General features: G+C 44.1%; 1 protein-coding gene across 8 annotated transcripts in view; it reads left to right on the forward strand.

Moving 5' to 3' along the window:
* Positions 1 to 15928, forward strand: part of LOC143764848 (uncharacterized) — a 59884-nt gene that overhangs the window by 23038 nt on the left and 20918 nt on the right. For 2 of the 8 annotated variants that reach the window (XM_077250868.1, XM_077250871.1), the window contains exon 1: positions 11924 to 12008. The exons of 4 other annotated variants lie outside the window; for them this stretch is intronic. Coding sequence is in view for 1 of the 4 variants with exons in the window: in XM_077250866.1 (XP_077106981.1) it covers positions 11776 to 11808 (33 nt within the window). In the remaining 3 variants the exon portion in view is untranslated. 2 more of the 8 variants (XM_077250870.1, XM_077250866.1) reach the window with 2 other exon arrangements.

The following is a 15928-nucleotide window of genomic DNA, read 5'->3' on the forward strand; positions in this document are numbered from 1 at the left end:
GTATTGACCGACCACAAAAATTTAATTTATCTTGAGTCCGCCAGACGCCTGAATCCTAGACAGGCGCGCTGGTCGTTGTTTTTCTCTCGGTTTAATTTTGTGGTGTCATACCTACCGGGTTCTAAGAATGTTAAGGCGGATGCCCTTTCTAGGAGTTTTGAGCCTGACTCCCCTGGTAATTCTGAACCTACAGTTATCCTTAAGGATGGAGTGATATTGTCTGCCGTTTCTCCAGACCTGCGGCGGGCCTTGCAGGAGTTTCAGGCGGATAGACCTGATCGTTGCCCACCTGGTAGACTGTTTGTTCCTGATGATTGGACCAGTAAAGTCATTTCTGAGGTTCATTCTTCTGCGTTGGCAGGTCATCCTGGAATCTTTGGTACCAGGGATTTGGTGGCAAGGTCCTTCTGGTGGCCTTCCCTGTCACGAGATGTACGAGGCTTTGTGCAGTCTTGTGACGTTTGTGCTCGGGCCAAGCCTTGTTGTTCTCGGGCTAGTGGATTGTTGTTGCCCTTGCCTATCCCGAAGAGGCCTTGGACGCACATCTCGATGGATTTTATTTCGGATCTTCCTGTTTCTCAGAAGATGTCTGTCATCTGGGTGGTGTGTGACCGTTTCTCTAAGATGGTCCATTTGGTTCCCCTGCCTAAGTTGCCTTCTTCTTCCGAGTTGGTTCCTCTGTTTTTTCAAAATGTGGTTCGTTTGCATGGTATTCCGGAGAATATCGTTTCTGACAGAGGTACCCAATTCGTGTCTAGATTTTGGCGGGCATTCTGTGCTAGGATGGGCATAGATTTGTCTTTCTCGTCTGCTTTCCATCCTCAGACTAATGGCCAGACCGAGCGGACGAATCAGACCTTGGAGACATATTTGAGGTGTTTTGTGTCTGCAGATCAGGATGATTGGGTTGCTTTTTTGCCTTTAGCGGAGTTTGCCCTCAATAATCGGGCCAGCTCTGCCACCTTGGTGTCTCCTTTTTTCTGTAATTCGGGGTTTCATCCTCGATTTTCCTCCGGTCAGGTGGAATCTTCGGATTGTCCTGGAGTGGATGCTGTGGTGGAGAGGTTGCATCAGATTTGGGGGCAGGTGGTGGACAATTTGAAGTTGTCCCAGGAGAAGACTCAGCTTTTTGCCAACCGCCGGCGTCGGGTTGGTCCTCGGCTTTGTGTCGGGGACTTGGTGTGGTTGTCTTCTCGTTTTGTCCCTATGAGCGTTTCTTCTCCTAAGTTTAAGCCTCGGTTCATCGGCCCGTACAAGATATTGGAGATTCTTAACCCTGTGTCCTTCCGTTTGGACCTCCCTGCATCTTTTTCTATTCATAATGTTTTTCATCGGTCATTATTGCGCAGGTATGAGGTACCGGTTGTGCCTTCCGTTGAGCCTCCTGCTCCGGTGTTGGTTGAGGGCGAGTTGGAGTACGTAGTGGAAAAAATCTTGGACTCCCGTGTTTCCAGACGGAAACTCCAGTATCTGGTCAAATGGAAGGGATACGGTCAGGAGGATAATTCTTGGGTGACTGCCTCTGATGTTCATGCCTCCGATCTGGTCCGTGCCTTTCATAGGGCTCATCCTGATCGCCCTGGTGGTTCTGGTGAGGGTTCGGTTCCCCCTCCTTGAGGGGGGGGGTACTGTTGTGAAATTGGATTTTGGGCTCCCCCGGTGGCCACTGGTGGAATTGAACTTGTGTGCATCATCCCCTCTGTTCACCTGTTCCCATCAGGATGTGGGAGTCGCTATTTAACCTTGCTCCTCTGTCATTTCCATGCCGGTCAACATTGTAATCAGAAGCCTTTCTGTGCATGTTCCTGCTTCTAGACAACTCCCAGCTAAGTCTGACTTTTGTCCTTGTTTGTTTTTTGCATTTTGTTCCAGTTCACAGCTGCAGTTTCGTTTCTGTGTCTGGAAAGCTCTTGTGATCTGAAATTGCCACTCTGATGTTATGAGTTAATACTAGAGTCTTAAAGTAATTTCAGGATGGTGTTTTGATAGGGTTTTCAGCTGACCATGAAAGTGCCCTTTCTGTCTTCCTGCTATCTAGTAAGCGGACCTCGATTTTGCTAAACCTATTTTCATACTACGTTTGTCATTTTCATCTTAAATCACCGCCAATATATGTGGGGGCCTCTGTCTGCCTTTCGGGGAAATTTCTCTAGAGGTGAGCCAGGACTGTATTTTCCTCTGCTAGGATTAGTTAGTCCTCCGGCTGGCGCTGAGCGTCTAGGGATAAAACGTAGGCACGCTACCCGGCTACTGTTAGTTGTGCGGCAGGTTTAGTTCATGGTCAGTTTTAGTTTCCATCCTTCCAAGAGCTTGTTCTTATGTATGCTGGGCTATGTTCTCTTGCCATTGAGAACCATAACAATATTGTGTGTAAGATTTACCTGCCAAAGGGATCCCACTTGTCTCCAGGCATGGCACTACCATCCCCGAGAGGAAGGCAGCACCACTGTGGTACCCGAACTCCTGGGGTGCCACACATGCACTGCGGAATATCAAGCAACTTTCGTAGCTCTGGTGACCCAAATGTTGTCATGAAGATATCAGGTTACCATGGCAACGATCGGGACCCCACGTCACGCCGCAGGGTCTCCGATCCAAGGGTAGAGGGGCTGTCATCCCCCTGCCTGCTCTTTGAATGCTAAGCTCGTAGCATTTAGGTGGTTAAATTACCAGGAGTGGTGCGTGACTGCTCCTGGCACTTAGTGCCGGATGTTAGCTGTCAGAATCAGCTGACAGCAGGTTGCGATCAGGCTCGCACTCCTCATGTGCTCGCAAAATCGCCGGGGCTTAAAAATTCGTCCCTGGTCAATAAGGTCCAGGGCACAGAGACGTATTATTACATGTGATGTCATAAAGGGGATAAATTAGTGACGAAATGTACAATTGGTGGAGAAAGGTTGAATTTGATGGACCCAGGTCTTTTTTCAACCTATTTAACTATGTAATTATGTACAGTGGTGTCCATTATTAGTGTCCTCCCTTATGTACAGTGGTGTCCATTATTAGTGTCCTCCCTTATGTGCAATGGTGTCCATTATTAGTGTCCTCCGTTATGTGCAATGGTGTCCATAATTGTACAGTCCTTATGATAAAAATAAGTGAATAAACCAGAAATATAAAAAAAAATATTACATTTTATTGAATCATGATATTAAAAACATCGAGAGAAAAGGGGGAAACCAAAGACTGAAACCACAGCACAAGAAAGTTTCATAAATGGAAATACTGCCCATATGATATAAACATAATAAAAAATCTCATATAAATAATCTCCAAAGTATACACACCTAATAGACATATCTGAGAATAAAGTGACATAAAGGGAAAAAGAGGGATCCAATAAATTAATATATACAAGTAGTCAGTACACTGTGACTCCAACGTACATTTCGCTTAGAGGCTTTCTCATACACCTAGGGGCTGGAGGCTGGCAGTACCGATAACAACACTAAACAAACGGCAGCGGCACACGGGTATACCAAAGACCTTATATCATTACTATATGCTGGATTACCTATGCTATATGCCTCTGGCTCTTCTCTCTGACTCTTATTGCTAATGCTTAATGGGCACTATGAAATACCTGTAGGGTAAGGAAATGCCACATGTAATAACAACTTCATGAGACAAAAGAGACAATTTAATGTGACAGTAGCTATGATTGCTTTTTAAGGGTATGTGCACACGATGCAGATTTAGTGCAGAATTGGTGCAAAACTGCACTGTGATTTACAGTACAATGTAAATCAATGTGAAAAAAAAAGCTGTGCACATGGTGCAGAAAAATCTGCGCAGAAACGCTGCAGATTTCAAAGAAGTGCATGTCACTTCTTTTGTGCGTTTCTGCAGTGTTTCTGCACCCCTCCATTAATAGAAATCTGCACTGGTAAAATCTGCACAAAAACTGCACAAAAAACGCATAAAAAACACACCTGCGGATTCTGCCAGGCGATGCAGAATTAGTGCAGAAAATTCTGGACCACATTTCCTACGTGTGCACATAGCCTTAGTGTTTGTTTTTTGGCAAATGCAGTAAGATATTCTATTTTGCGATGAATTGTGTAGACTTGCATGTGATTTTTTTCATTGCGGCAATATCACCATCTAGTGGCTAGTTTAAAAATAGCAATTGCTATATACCATTGATAATAATAATAATTTTTATATAGCGCTAACATATTCCGCAGCACTTTAGAGTTTGCGCACATTATCATCGCTGTCCCCGATGGGGCTCACAATCTAAATTCCCTATCAGTATGTCTTTGAAATGTGAGAGGAAACCAGAGAACCTGGAGGAAACTCATGCGAACACTGGGAGAACATACAAACTCCTTGCAGATGTTGTCCTTGGTGGAATTTGAATCCAGGAACCCAGCGCTGCGAGGCTGCAGTGCTAACCACTGCGCCACCGTGCTGCCTCTATTACTATCTATATTTATAAGAGGCATCGTGATTACTCGCTAATCCCGCCCCCTGCACAGTAGCTCCGCCCCCACATCATCACCACACAGAATCCCATCCCCCACCCCATTACCACACGCAATCCAGCCCCCTACCACATTACCACACGCAATCCAGCCCCCTACCACATTACCACACATAATCCTGCCCCCCACCACATTACCACACATAATCCTGCCCCCCACCACATTACCACACATAATCCTGCCCCCCACCACATCACCACACATAATCCCGCCCCCCACCATATTACCACACATAATCCCGCCCCCCCACCACATTACCACAGATAATCCCGTCCCCCACCACATTACCACACATAATCCCGCCCCCACATTACCACACATAATCCTGCCCGCCCACCACATCACCACACATAATCCCGCCCACATCACCACACACAATCCCGCCCCATTACCACACAAATCCCGCCCCCCACCACATTACCACACATAATCCCGCCCCCCCACCACATCACACTCGCTAATCCCACCCCCTGCACATCACCACACATAATCCTGCCCCCCACCACATCACCAGTTAATCCCGACCCCCACCACATCACCACACATAATCCCGCCCTCCCACGACATTACCACACGCAATCCCGCCCCCCCACATCACCACACACAATACCGCCCCCCAACACATTACAACACGAGGCTCCATCCCCACACATTACCACACGAGGCTCTGTCCTAACACATTACTACACGAGGCTCCGTCCCCACACATTACCACACGAGGCTCCGTCCTCACATATTACCACACGAGGCTCCGTTCCCCCACACATTACCACACGAGGCTCCTCCCCCCACATTACCACACGAGGCTCCGTCCCCACACATTACCACATTATATAACTATATATATATATATAACTATATATATATATATATAGTATGTATATAGCACCTTTTTTGCACTAAGCACTTTAATATAATTGGCAATAATGTCTACATCAGAAGCACCTTTTAGAATATGCACTTTGGAATAAGATCCAGCTACTTGTCTACAATAATAAGTACAATCAGATTGCGATAGTAGTTCTATTGTTTTAATGCCATAATCAATTATATGGACTTACTCTGCCTCCATCTTTCCAGTACCAGTGGTTTTTTTGATGAATTAATAAATTTCAGTATTTTAAAATATTTTTCTTGATTTCTTAATTCAATTAATTTGTCAAAAGATTTTATGAGATATACAAAATTGTATACATACAGTCCTTATTATGTATAGTACTATCCATTACAGTGTCCCCCCCTTATGTGCAGTGCTGACCATTGTTACATACAGTCCTTATTATGTATGGCACTATCCATTATTATATAGTGTCCTCCCTTATGTACTGTTGTGTCTATTATTACATACACTCCTTATTATGTATGGCACTATCCATTATTACCTAGTGTCCTCCCTTATGTACTGTTGTGTCCATTATTACATACTCTCCTTATTTATGGCACTATCCATTATTACATACTATCCATTATTGCAGTGTCGTCCCTTATGTATAGTGCTGTCCATTGTTACATACAGTCCTTATTATGTATGGCACTATCCATTATTACATAGTGTCCTCCCTTATGTACTGTTGTGTCTATTATTACATACAGTCCTTATTATGTATAGTACCATCCATTATTGCAGTGTTGTCCCTTATGTACAGTGCTGTCCATTGTTACATACAGTCCTTATGTCTGGCACTATCCATTATTACAGTGTCCTCTCTTATGTACTGTTGTGTCCATTATTACATACACTCCTTATTATGTATGGCACTATCCATTATTACCTAGTGTCCTCCCTTATGTACTGTTGTGTCCGTTATTACACACTCTCCTTATTTATGGCACTATCCATTATTACATACTATCCATTATTGCAGTGTCGTCCCTTATGTATAGTGCTGTCCATTGTTACATACAGTCCTTATTATGTATGGCACTATCCATTATTACATAGCGTCCTCCCTTATGTACTGTTGTGTCTATTATTACATACAGAGAAGGAAAACCTTGGGGTGTTGTTCCCCCTATCTGCGGCCTGTTGGGCATTGTATATTTTTCTATATTTTTTCTATATATCTTCTTATATATATTTTTGGTGAGAAGGTCTTTTTCTTTTGTGGGCCTAAACTCTTGGGACTGTTTCTTGATTTATTTTTTTAAAAAAACCTTATTGTTTTTTCCTCTTATGCACACATTCCCCTCTGTCTGTTCTATGGATGATGGTATTTTCACTAATAAAGTTTTCTTTTCCTTTCACGGTGTTTCTGAGTTACATGGTGTTTCTGGTGTCTTTTTTCTATTAAAGTATCTTTATTCTAAGCATCTTCCTCCTGACTATGGTTTATTCAGCCACTGTGTTTTTTTAAAAAAATGTGTATATGTTACATTATATTGATATATTTTTTTTGTCTTATCCTGTTATTATATACCCCCTTGAGAAAGGCATTGTTTTGCCAAAACGTTGCCTTAGAGCTACGGGACACACGCCGGCACTGAGCTGCACCTTGGTTGAACCGCTTATATTAGCCTATATAGGCATTTATCATTTGAGGACTCTTTCTCTCCGTATACAGACCCCCTTGAGAAAGGCATTGTTTTGCCGAAACGTTGGGAAGTTTGATGTCTGTTTTGTTTGGCTGGCTGTCTCCGTCAATAAATAAATTTTCTGAAAATATAAAAAACAAGTTGTGGACTAGTTGAGTGCCGAAGGTTTTCCTTCTCTATATTTTGGGTTTTTTTTCCTTTGAGCACCACATAAATTGCTAAAGAGTGCACCACTTTTGACCTGACTATTATTACATACAGTCCTTATGTCTTGGCACTATCCATTATTACAGTGTCCTCCCTTATGTACTGTTGTGTCTATTATTACATACAGTCCTTATTATGTATGGCACTATCCATTATTACATACTATCCATTATTAGGCCATGTTCACACCTTGCGGCGTGCTCTGCAGGTTTATCCCGCAGCGGAATTGATAAATCTGCAGGGCAAAACCGCTGCGGTTATCCCTGCAGATTTATCGCGGTTTGTTCCGCGGTTTCCGCTGCGGGATTACTCCTGTACTCCTGTAATATGCAGCATCAATAGTAATATTAAAAATAATAAAAATTGGTTATACTCACCCTCCGATGTCCGGATCTCCTGGGCGCTGCACCCGGCGCTCCGGTTCCAAAGCTGCTGTGCCAAGAAGGACCTTCGTGACGTCACGGTCATGTGACCCGGGCGTCATCACGGTCATGTGACAGCGACGTCACCACAGGTCCTGCTCGCACAGCAAACCGAAGACCGGACGGCCGCGGGCAGCGCTGAGAGGTGAGTATAACATCATTTTTTATTTTAATTCTTTTTTTTTTACACTATTTATGCTTCCCAGGGCCTGGAGGAGCGTCTCCTCTCCTCCACCCTGGGTACCACCCGCACATTATCCACTTCCCGCAACGTGGGCACAGCCCCATGCGGGAAGTAAGCGGAACAATGCATTCCTATGGGTGCAGAATCGCTGCGATTCTGCACAAAGAAGTGACATGCTGCGGGTTTTAAACAGCTGCGTTTCTGCGCGGTTTTTCCCGCAACATGTGCACAGCAGTTTGCGGTCTCCATAGGGTTTACATGTTAGGCTAGTTTCACACTAGCGTTAACTGCATTACGTCTCAAAACGTCTTTTTTCAGAAAAAACGCATCCAGCAAAAGTTTTTGCTGGATGCGTTTTTTCGCCATAGACTTGTATTGGCGACGTATTGCGACGGATTGGCATACGTTGTGTGCGTCGTACGACGGATGCGTCGAAATTTGGCGACACGTCGTCGGCAAAAAACGTTGCTTGTAGCGTTTTTTGTCTCCGCCTAAAAAACGTGTCGCGACGCATCCTGCGGCATGCGTCGTTGGCTACAATGGAAGCCTATGAGCGACGGATGCGTCGGGACACGTCGTACGACGCAATGCAGCGCTGCAATACGTTTTTTTACACTGAGCATGCTCAGAAGCTGGATTTTGTTGCCAATTGGCCAGACACCCCCAAATCTATATAAACCTGGCCTGGGCCTTCAACCCCACATATATGGCCACGTACTTAAGTGCCATGTATATAGGTGGCACTGAAATATCGTGGCACGTAAATACGTGGCACTTAATGCGTGGCACTGAAATATCGTGGCATTTACGTGAAGTACGTGGCACTTCTGTACGTGGCACTTCTGTACGTGGCACTTCTGTACGTGGCACTTCGGTACGTGGCACCTATATATACGTGGCACCTATACACGTGACACTTATATACGTGGCACCTATATACGTGGCACGCATATACGTGGCACGCATATAGGTGCCACGTACATAGGTGCCACGTACATAGGTGCCACGTACATAGGTGCCACGTACATAGGTACGTGGCACCTATGTACGTGGCACCTATGTACGTGGCACCTATGTACGTGGCACGTATATGCGTGCCACGTATATAGGTGCCACGTATATAAGTGCCACGTGTATAGGTGCCACGTATATATAGGTGCCACGTGTATAGGTGCCACGTATATAGGAGCCACGTACAGAAGTGCCACGTACAGAAGTGCCACGTACAGAAGTGCCACGTATTTCACGTAAATGCCACAATATTTCAGTGCCATGCATTTAAGTGCCACGCATTTAAGTGCCACGTATTTACGTGCCACGATATTTCAGTGCCACGTATAACCACGTAGTTATAGTATTTATAGTACGTGGCACTTAAATACGTGGCACTGAAATACGTGGTACTATGACTGTCAGAAAATGTTCATTAAACGGTTAGGTGTGAGGTTAGGGGTAGGGTTAGGGTTTGGATCCCTTTATCATCATCCGTAGTTCATTAATCTGATGTATCCAGAGTCGCCTCCGTCTCCGTTGCTGCAGAAGCATCCTACGCCTTTCCGCTGCCGCCTCCTTCTCCCGCACTATGATATCCAGGCGATTCGTCTCAAAGATAACGTCGGTAACCAAGCTAGCAATCCTCACAAGAACACCTTCCATCGCTGCCACAAAACTAAAACCCACAAAGATGGGCTGTAAATACAGTACTATATAGTTTTCCATATTTTCCAGTAGCCAATCAAATTTGGGAGCCTCCCATTTTAAAAACGGATCCGTCGTAAAAACGGATGCAACGGATGGTAAAAACGGATGCAACGTATGCAACGCATCCAGTATTTCGACGGAAACGTTTAGCGGATTTGCGACGGATCCGTCGAAATGCTGTATGCGTTGCATACGTTTTTCACTTTTTTTGACGCATCCGTTTTTTCGGTAAAAAACGGATTTGCGACGTAATGCAGTTAACGCTAGTGTGAAAGTAGCCTTAATGTAAACGCTATGGAAACTGCTGCGGACCCGCAGCATCAAAATCGCCGCGGATCCGCGGTAAAAACCGCAAAGTGTGAACATGGCCTTACAGTGTCGTCCCTTATGTATAGTGCTGTCCATTGTTACATACAGTCCTTATTATGTATGGCACTATCCATTATTACCTAGTGTCCTCCATTATGTACTGTTGTGTCTATTATTACATACAGTCCTTATGTATAGTACCATCCATTATTGCAGTGTCGTCCCTTATGTATAGTGCTGTCCATTATTACATACACTCCTTATTATGAATGGCACTATCCATTATTACCTAGTGTCCTCCCTTATGTACTGTTGTGTCCATTATTACATACTCTCCTTATTTATGGCACTATCCATTATTACATACTATCCATTATTGCAGTGTCGTCCCTTATGTACTGTTGTGTCCATTGTTACATACAGTCCTTATTATGTATGGCACTATCCATTATTACATAGTGTCCTCCCTTATGTACTGTTGTGTCTATTATTACATACAGTCCTTATTATGTATAGTACCATCCATTATTGCAGTGTTGTCCCTTATGTACAGTGCTGTCCATTGTTACATACAGTCCTTATGTCTGGCACTATCCATTATTACAGTGTCCTCTCTTATGTACTGTTGTGTCCATTATTACATACACTCCTTATTATGTATGGCACTATCCATTATTACCTAGTGTCCTCCCTTATGTACTGTTGTGTCCGTTATTACACACTCTCCTTATTTATGGCACTATCCATTATTACATACTATCCATTATTGCAGTGTCGTCCCTTATGTATAGTGCTGTCCATTGTTACATACAGTCCTTATTATGTATGGCACTATCCATTATTACCTAGTGTCCTCCCTTATGTACTGTTGTGTCCATTATTACATACTCTCCTTATTTATGGCACTATCCATTATTACATACTATCCATTATTGCAGTGTCGTCCCTTATGTACTGTTGTGTCCATTGTTACATACAGTCCTTATTATGTATGGCACTATCCATTATTACATAGTGTCCTCCCTTATGTACTGTTGTGTCCGTTATTACATACACTCCTTATTATGTATGGCACTATCCATTATTGCAGTGTCGTCCCTTATGTACTGTTGTGTCCATTGTTACATACACTCCTTATTATGTATGGCACTATCCATTATTACATAGTGTCCTCCCTTATGTACTGTTGTGTCCATTATTACATACACTCCTTATTTATGGCACTATCCATTATTACATACTATCCATTATTGCAGTGTCGTCCCTTATGTACTGTTGTGTCCATTATTACATATAGTCCTTATTATGTATGGCACTATCCATTGTTACCTAGTGTCCTCCCTTATGTTTAGCACAGTACTTTCTTACAGAGCGTCCTTGAACAGGTAACTGTAGGATTGCTTTGGGTCCAGTATGAATGTAGCAGCAGGGCGCCTGTGTAATCATTGCTCCCACACTAGCACTCCGTTCACACATGTTGGGACCCCAATCTTAGGGACACATAGGACCCCTAGTGGTAGGACGGACGCTAAGCAATCATACCTTTAGTTGGAAGCCCTACAATTTGAGAGGTGGAGTGCACATAAATGAAGAGGGCTGACCAGTCACACCATTGTAGGGTCTCGCCAAATCTCATTTGTCACCCGACCCTGTCCCATCTGTTTAGACGTCAGGGAAGTATTATGTGAAACAGCGCCCCTCACCGGCCATAGCCAAGATCCCGGCGCTGACCAGCCCCGAATATTTACACATATACTGAAGCCCGATGTTGCACCGTTTGCTGATAAGCACAGCATTTCCGTCACTAAGCAACCGAATCTATGTGGAGGAACGGTGCGCCCTCCTGCTCCCCCTTGTGGTCAGAAGTAACCCTAGCACGTGAGTAGATGTCCGGACTGGCGCAACCCGAGCCCGGGATGATCGGGCGCATCACATGGATCGTCGCGACGGCACTAGGATTAGTGAGGTGTTACACTTCTTTTACTTGCAGTCCACAATGCAGGACTGCGGTAGCCATTTTGTCGTAGTCTGTTATTTCAATAGGTTTTAATGTTGTATTTAAAAGACTACAGCTCCCAGAATCCCTCTGCACTCCCTCTTTTCTCTCTTTCCTGCTATAGGGTCTTATTTGCCTGAGCTGTGAGGCTGAGCTGTCTCCTCAGGGAGGTAATTACTATTGTCCTCTGGTTGCTGTGGCTATGCATGCATAATACATTTATGGGATTGGTACATTATTCTATAGATGCCCACAATATATTGGCATGATTGCATGTATGTCTGTATACAATCCATATGTATCCCTCCCCTGGACATCACCCTGTTACAGCCAGGACTTGCTGGTGACGTTGGTCACATGACCGCTGCAGTCTGTCGGAATATGTCACAACTTTTGCCCCTAAAAGGGAACCTCAAACTAATGACATGTATGCACAGGCGCTTTCATTCTGGTTTCATACCTTGATTGTAGAAATTCGTTTTCCCATTTTTGAGAAACTGAGCTTTTAAATACTATGCAAATGAGCTGCAAGTGCTTTTTGGGTGGGACATAGCACTTGCAGCTGTCCTCCCTCATTCTCCGCCTGCTTCTTGTGTTTGACAGACAGATCTCGCTGGTTTCAGGGACCTTCCTCCCCTGACTTATCAGTCAGACACAGCAGGCAGGCAGGAGAGCTGCAAGTGCAATGTTCCACCCCGAAGCACTTGCAGCTCATTTGCATATCATTTCAATGCTGTTTTTTTTAGAAACAGGAAAACAGATTTTAATAATCAAGGTATGGATTTATTCTGCATGGAAGCGCCTGTAAATACATGCTATTAGTTTGAAGTATAAAATCCTCATTACATGTTCACTTTAAGGAACAGGGAAGTCCCATCAAAATGGAGGAGATCTCTTGGGGGCTCTTGAGACGCAACACCCCACTTAAAAAATGGCCTGGAATAATGGTGGGAAAAGCCACGTTCTTGCAAAAAGGCAGTAACAGCAATATAGAAGGCAGATCGGGGGAAGGATAAAGTGGTTCCGCTGGGACACCATATTCATTGGTGCGGCTTTCTTCTTATCATGCTGCGCCTGTCACTTTTTCTTCTGATTTGTCCCATATAATTACGGGCTACCAGTATATCATGCAATTATTTTGAGGCAGCTCCAACTTTTGACTGAAGGACACAAGCATATATGAACTGAATTTGTCCTATCATAATACTGAAACAATATATTTTGTAATCACTCTGTCACGACTCAAAGTGCGTGGAGTCCGAAACGCGTCTGCTCCTAATAATATGGAGCCAGCATACACGGTTTGATAATGAGTTGCATGCACAAGGGGGAAACAGAACAGTGTGTGTGGCCTGTATACATGGAGACGAAGGTTAAGTTCCCTCAATAAGTTTTTGATCTGTGTCTTTTCACTGCGCAATGAAAATAAAAACGCATCGCCTTACAGTTCCATCAAAGTAGATGGGATTTCCAGAAATCTCCTGCCCATGGTGTTCTTTTACTCAGTGTAAACTGATCTGCTGGGCACATTTGAAAATGTCAATTCCTCTTAGGCCGGGGTCACACTTGCGAGAAACTCGCACCTCAATACCTGGCACTGCCGCCGGCACTCGGGACTAGATTGTGTGGCTGCATGTATTTCTATGCAGCTGAACGATTCGGTCCCGAGTGCTTGCGGCAGTGCTGGGTATTGAGGAGCCAGTTTCTTGCAAGTGTGATCCCGGCCTTACGCTGAGTTATATGTGCAGATCTTCCCCATAGAATTGTATTAGATGCGGGAAAAAAAGCAGATGCGTTCTTAGTGGGTAACGTCTGGGTCATGCACTAAAAAAAAACAATTAAATCCGCACATGACAGTATTAGTAAAGTTTTGTTACAGCTAAATACCAGGAATGATCAAAAACAAAGCAACGTTATTTATTTAAAAAGTAACATACCAAATACATACAAAAAACAACGTAAAAAATGCGATAAAAGCATATTAAGTATAAAAAGCACTCAAAACCACAATGAAAAAATGCAACTAATCAAATTTACTTAATAGCTGCAGAAAAGCAGCAATATCAAAATGTCAAAAATACTGATCATGGGAACATTGCCTAAGCATGAATAGTCGTATTACTAACTGTGAGTAAAACAACAAATCCGAAAAAGCTGATAATCCACCAATCAAGCAATCAGTTAACATCAACAGTAATATTTGCTCGTTTGGGACAAATAACAGCCTGCATTTAGTTAAAAGGAACCTGTCACCCCCAAAATCGAAGGTGAGCTAAGTCCACCAGCATCAGAGGCTTATCTACAGCATTCTGTAATGCTGTAGATAAGCCCCCGATGTATCCAGAAAGATGAGAAAAAGAGGTTAGATTATACTCACCCAGGGGCAGTCCCGCTGCGGTCCGGGTCCGATAGGCGTCGCGGTCCAGTCCGGGGCCTCCCATCTTCTTAACAGGGCAGACAAAGTACGGCTGCACAGGAGCCACAGCGTGACTACAAGAAAAGGACGTCATCGTAAGAAGATGAGAGGCCCCGGACCGGACTGCGACGCCTATCGGACCCGGACCGCAGCGGGACCGCCCCTGGGTGAGTATAATCTAGCCTCTTTTTCTCATCTTTCAGGATACATCGGGGGCTTATCTACAGCATTACAGAATGCTGTACATAAGCCCCTGATGCCGGTGGACTTAGCTCACCTTCGATTTTGGGGGTGACAGGTTCCCTTTAACCATTAACAATTCAACATCCATCAGCTTTTGGATAGATTCCTTCTAATTCCAAGTTCACTCAACCTTGTGAGGGCCTCGCAATAGTGTTCCGTAATGATTCTCCTTGGACTGACACGCTGTTCATTATTTTCTATGGGATGTGCAATCATTAGACGTTTCCCCCTTCATGACATTATTTTTCATTCATTGTACATTGCTATTTGCTGCTCTTGTAGGCCTGTTTCACACATCCTGATATTTCTGGAATTGGAAAAACCAGTAGCGGAGATATCAGTGTGTGGGTGTAATACTTGTGGCAACCATTTGCCGCATCACTACCATATGTACCACCGCCAGGGAAGTAGCAGTACAGTTAGTGCTGTTCCCCAGCGCCAGGTGCTGAAGACGGCTCTCATCATTCTTGCGCTGATCGCTGGCAGCACAGGGGAGAATGTAGAGAGTTGTATTCAACTGATAACAGCGAGATTATGTGGCGGCTGATGAGACTAATACTCCCATCAGCCTATCCCTGCTGCTGCTAATAACAGTGACAGCAGGAGCGGCTGATTGGAGTATTCACCAGCCGCCTGCGCTATAAATAAATAAATGAAAAAAAAACGTATGTATTTCCCTGTATTTTCTATAACCAGCCAGGCAAAACTGACAGCTGCAGGCTGCAACCTTCAACTGTCAGCTTCAGCAAGGCTGGTTATCAAGAATAGAGGGGTTCCCATGCATTTTTTTTAAATTAAATTATTGTAAAAAAAAACAGCCTGGGGTCCCCTAATTTTTGACAACCAGCCTTGCTAAATCAGAGAGCTGGGGACTGGTATTCTCAGGCTGGTACAGGGCCATGAATATTGACCCTCCCCAGCCTAAAAATAGCAGCCCACTGCCGCCCCCAAAACGTACATCTATCTGGTGCTGGCAAGTGTGGTAATATTTGTGAGGTTGATGTCACCTTTGTATTGTCTGGTATGGCTGTTTTTTTATTTTTTGTTTTATTACAGGAGACGTTGGCTTCAATGGAATGGGTGTTAGGGGAGTATAACTGTTTGTTATTTTTAAATAAAAGACTTTATTCTGGCTGTGTCTTTATTTATGTTGACGCTATATAAAGATTATTATTATTATTTACCATGCAACTATAGGATTAGTAATGGATAGATGTCTTATAGATGCTTCTCCATTACTAAGCCGTGGACTTGATGTCATCAAGCAATACAAAGGTGACCTCAACCCCACAAATATTACCCCACTTGCCACCACCACAGGCGAAAGAGGAAGAGCCGGGCATTGGCGCATCTAATAGATGTCCCTTTACTGGGCGGCTGCAGTCGGTTATATTTTAGGTTGGGAGGTCAATATCCATGGCCCCTCACCAG

The sequence above is a fragment of the Ranitomeya variabilis genome, chromosome 4 (assembly GCF_051348905.1).
Source record: "Ranitomeya variabilis isolate aRanVar5 chromosome 4, aRanVar5.hap1, whole genome shotgun sequence".
NCBI lineage: Eukaryota > Metazoa > Chordata > Amphibia > Anura > Dendrobatidae > Ranitomeya > Ranitomeya variabilis.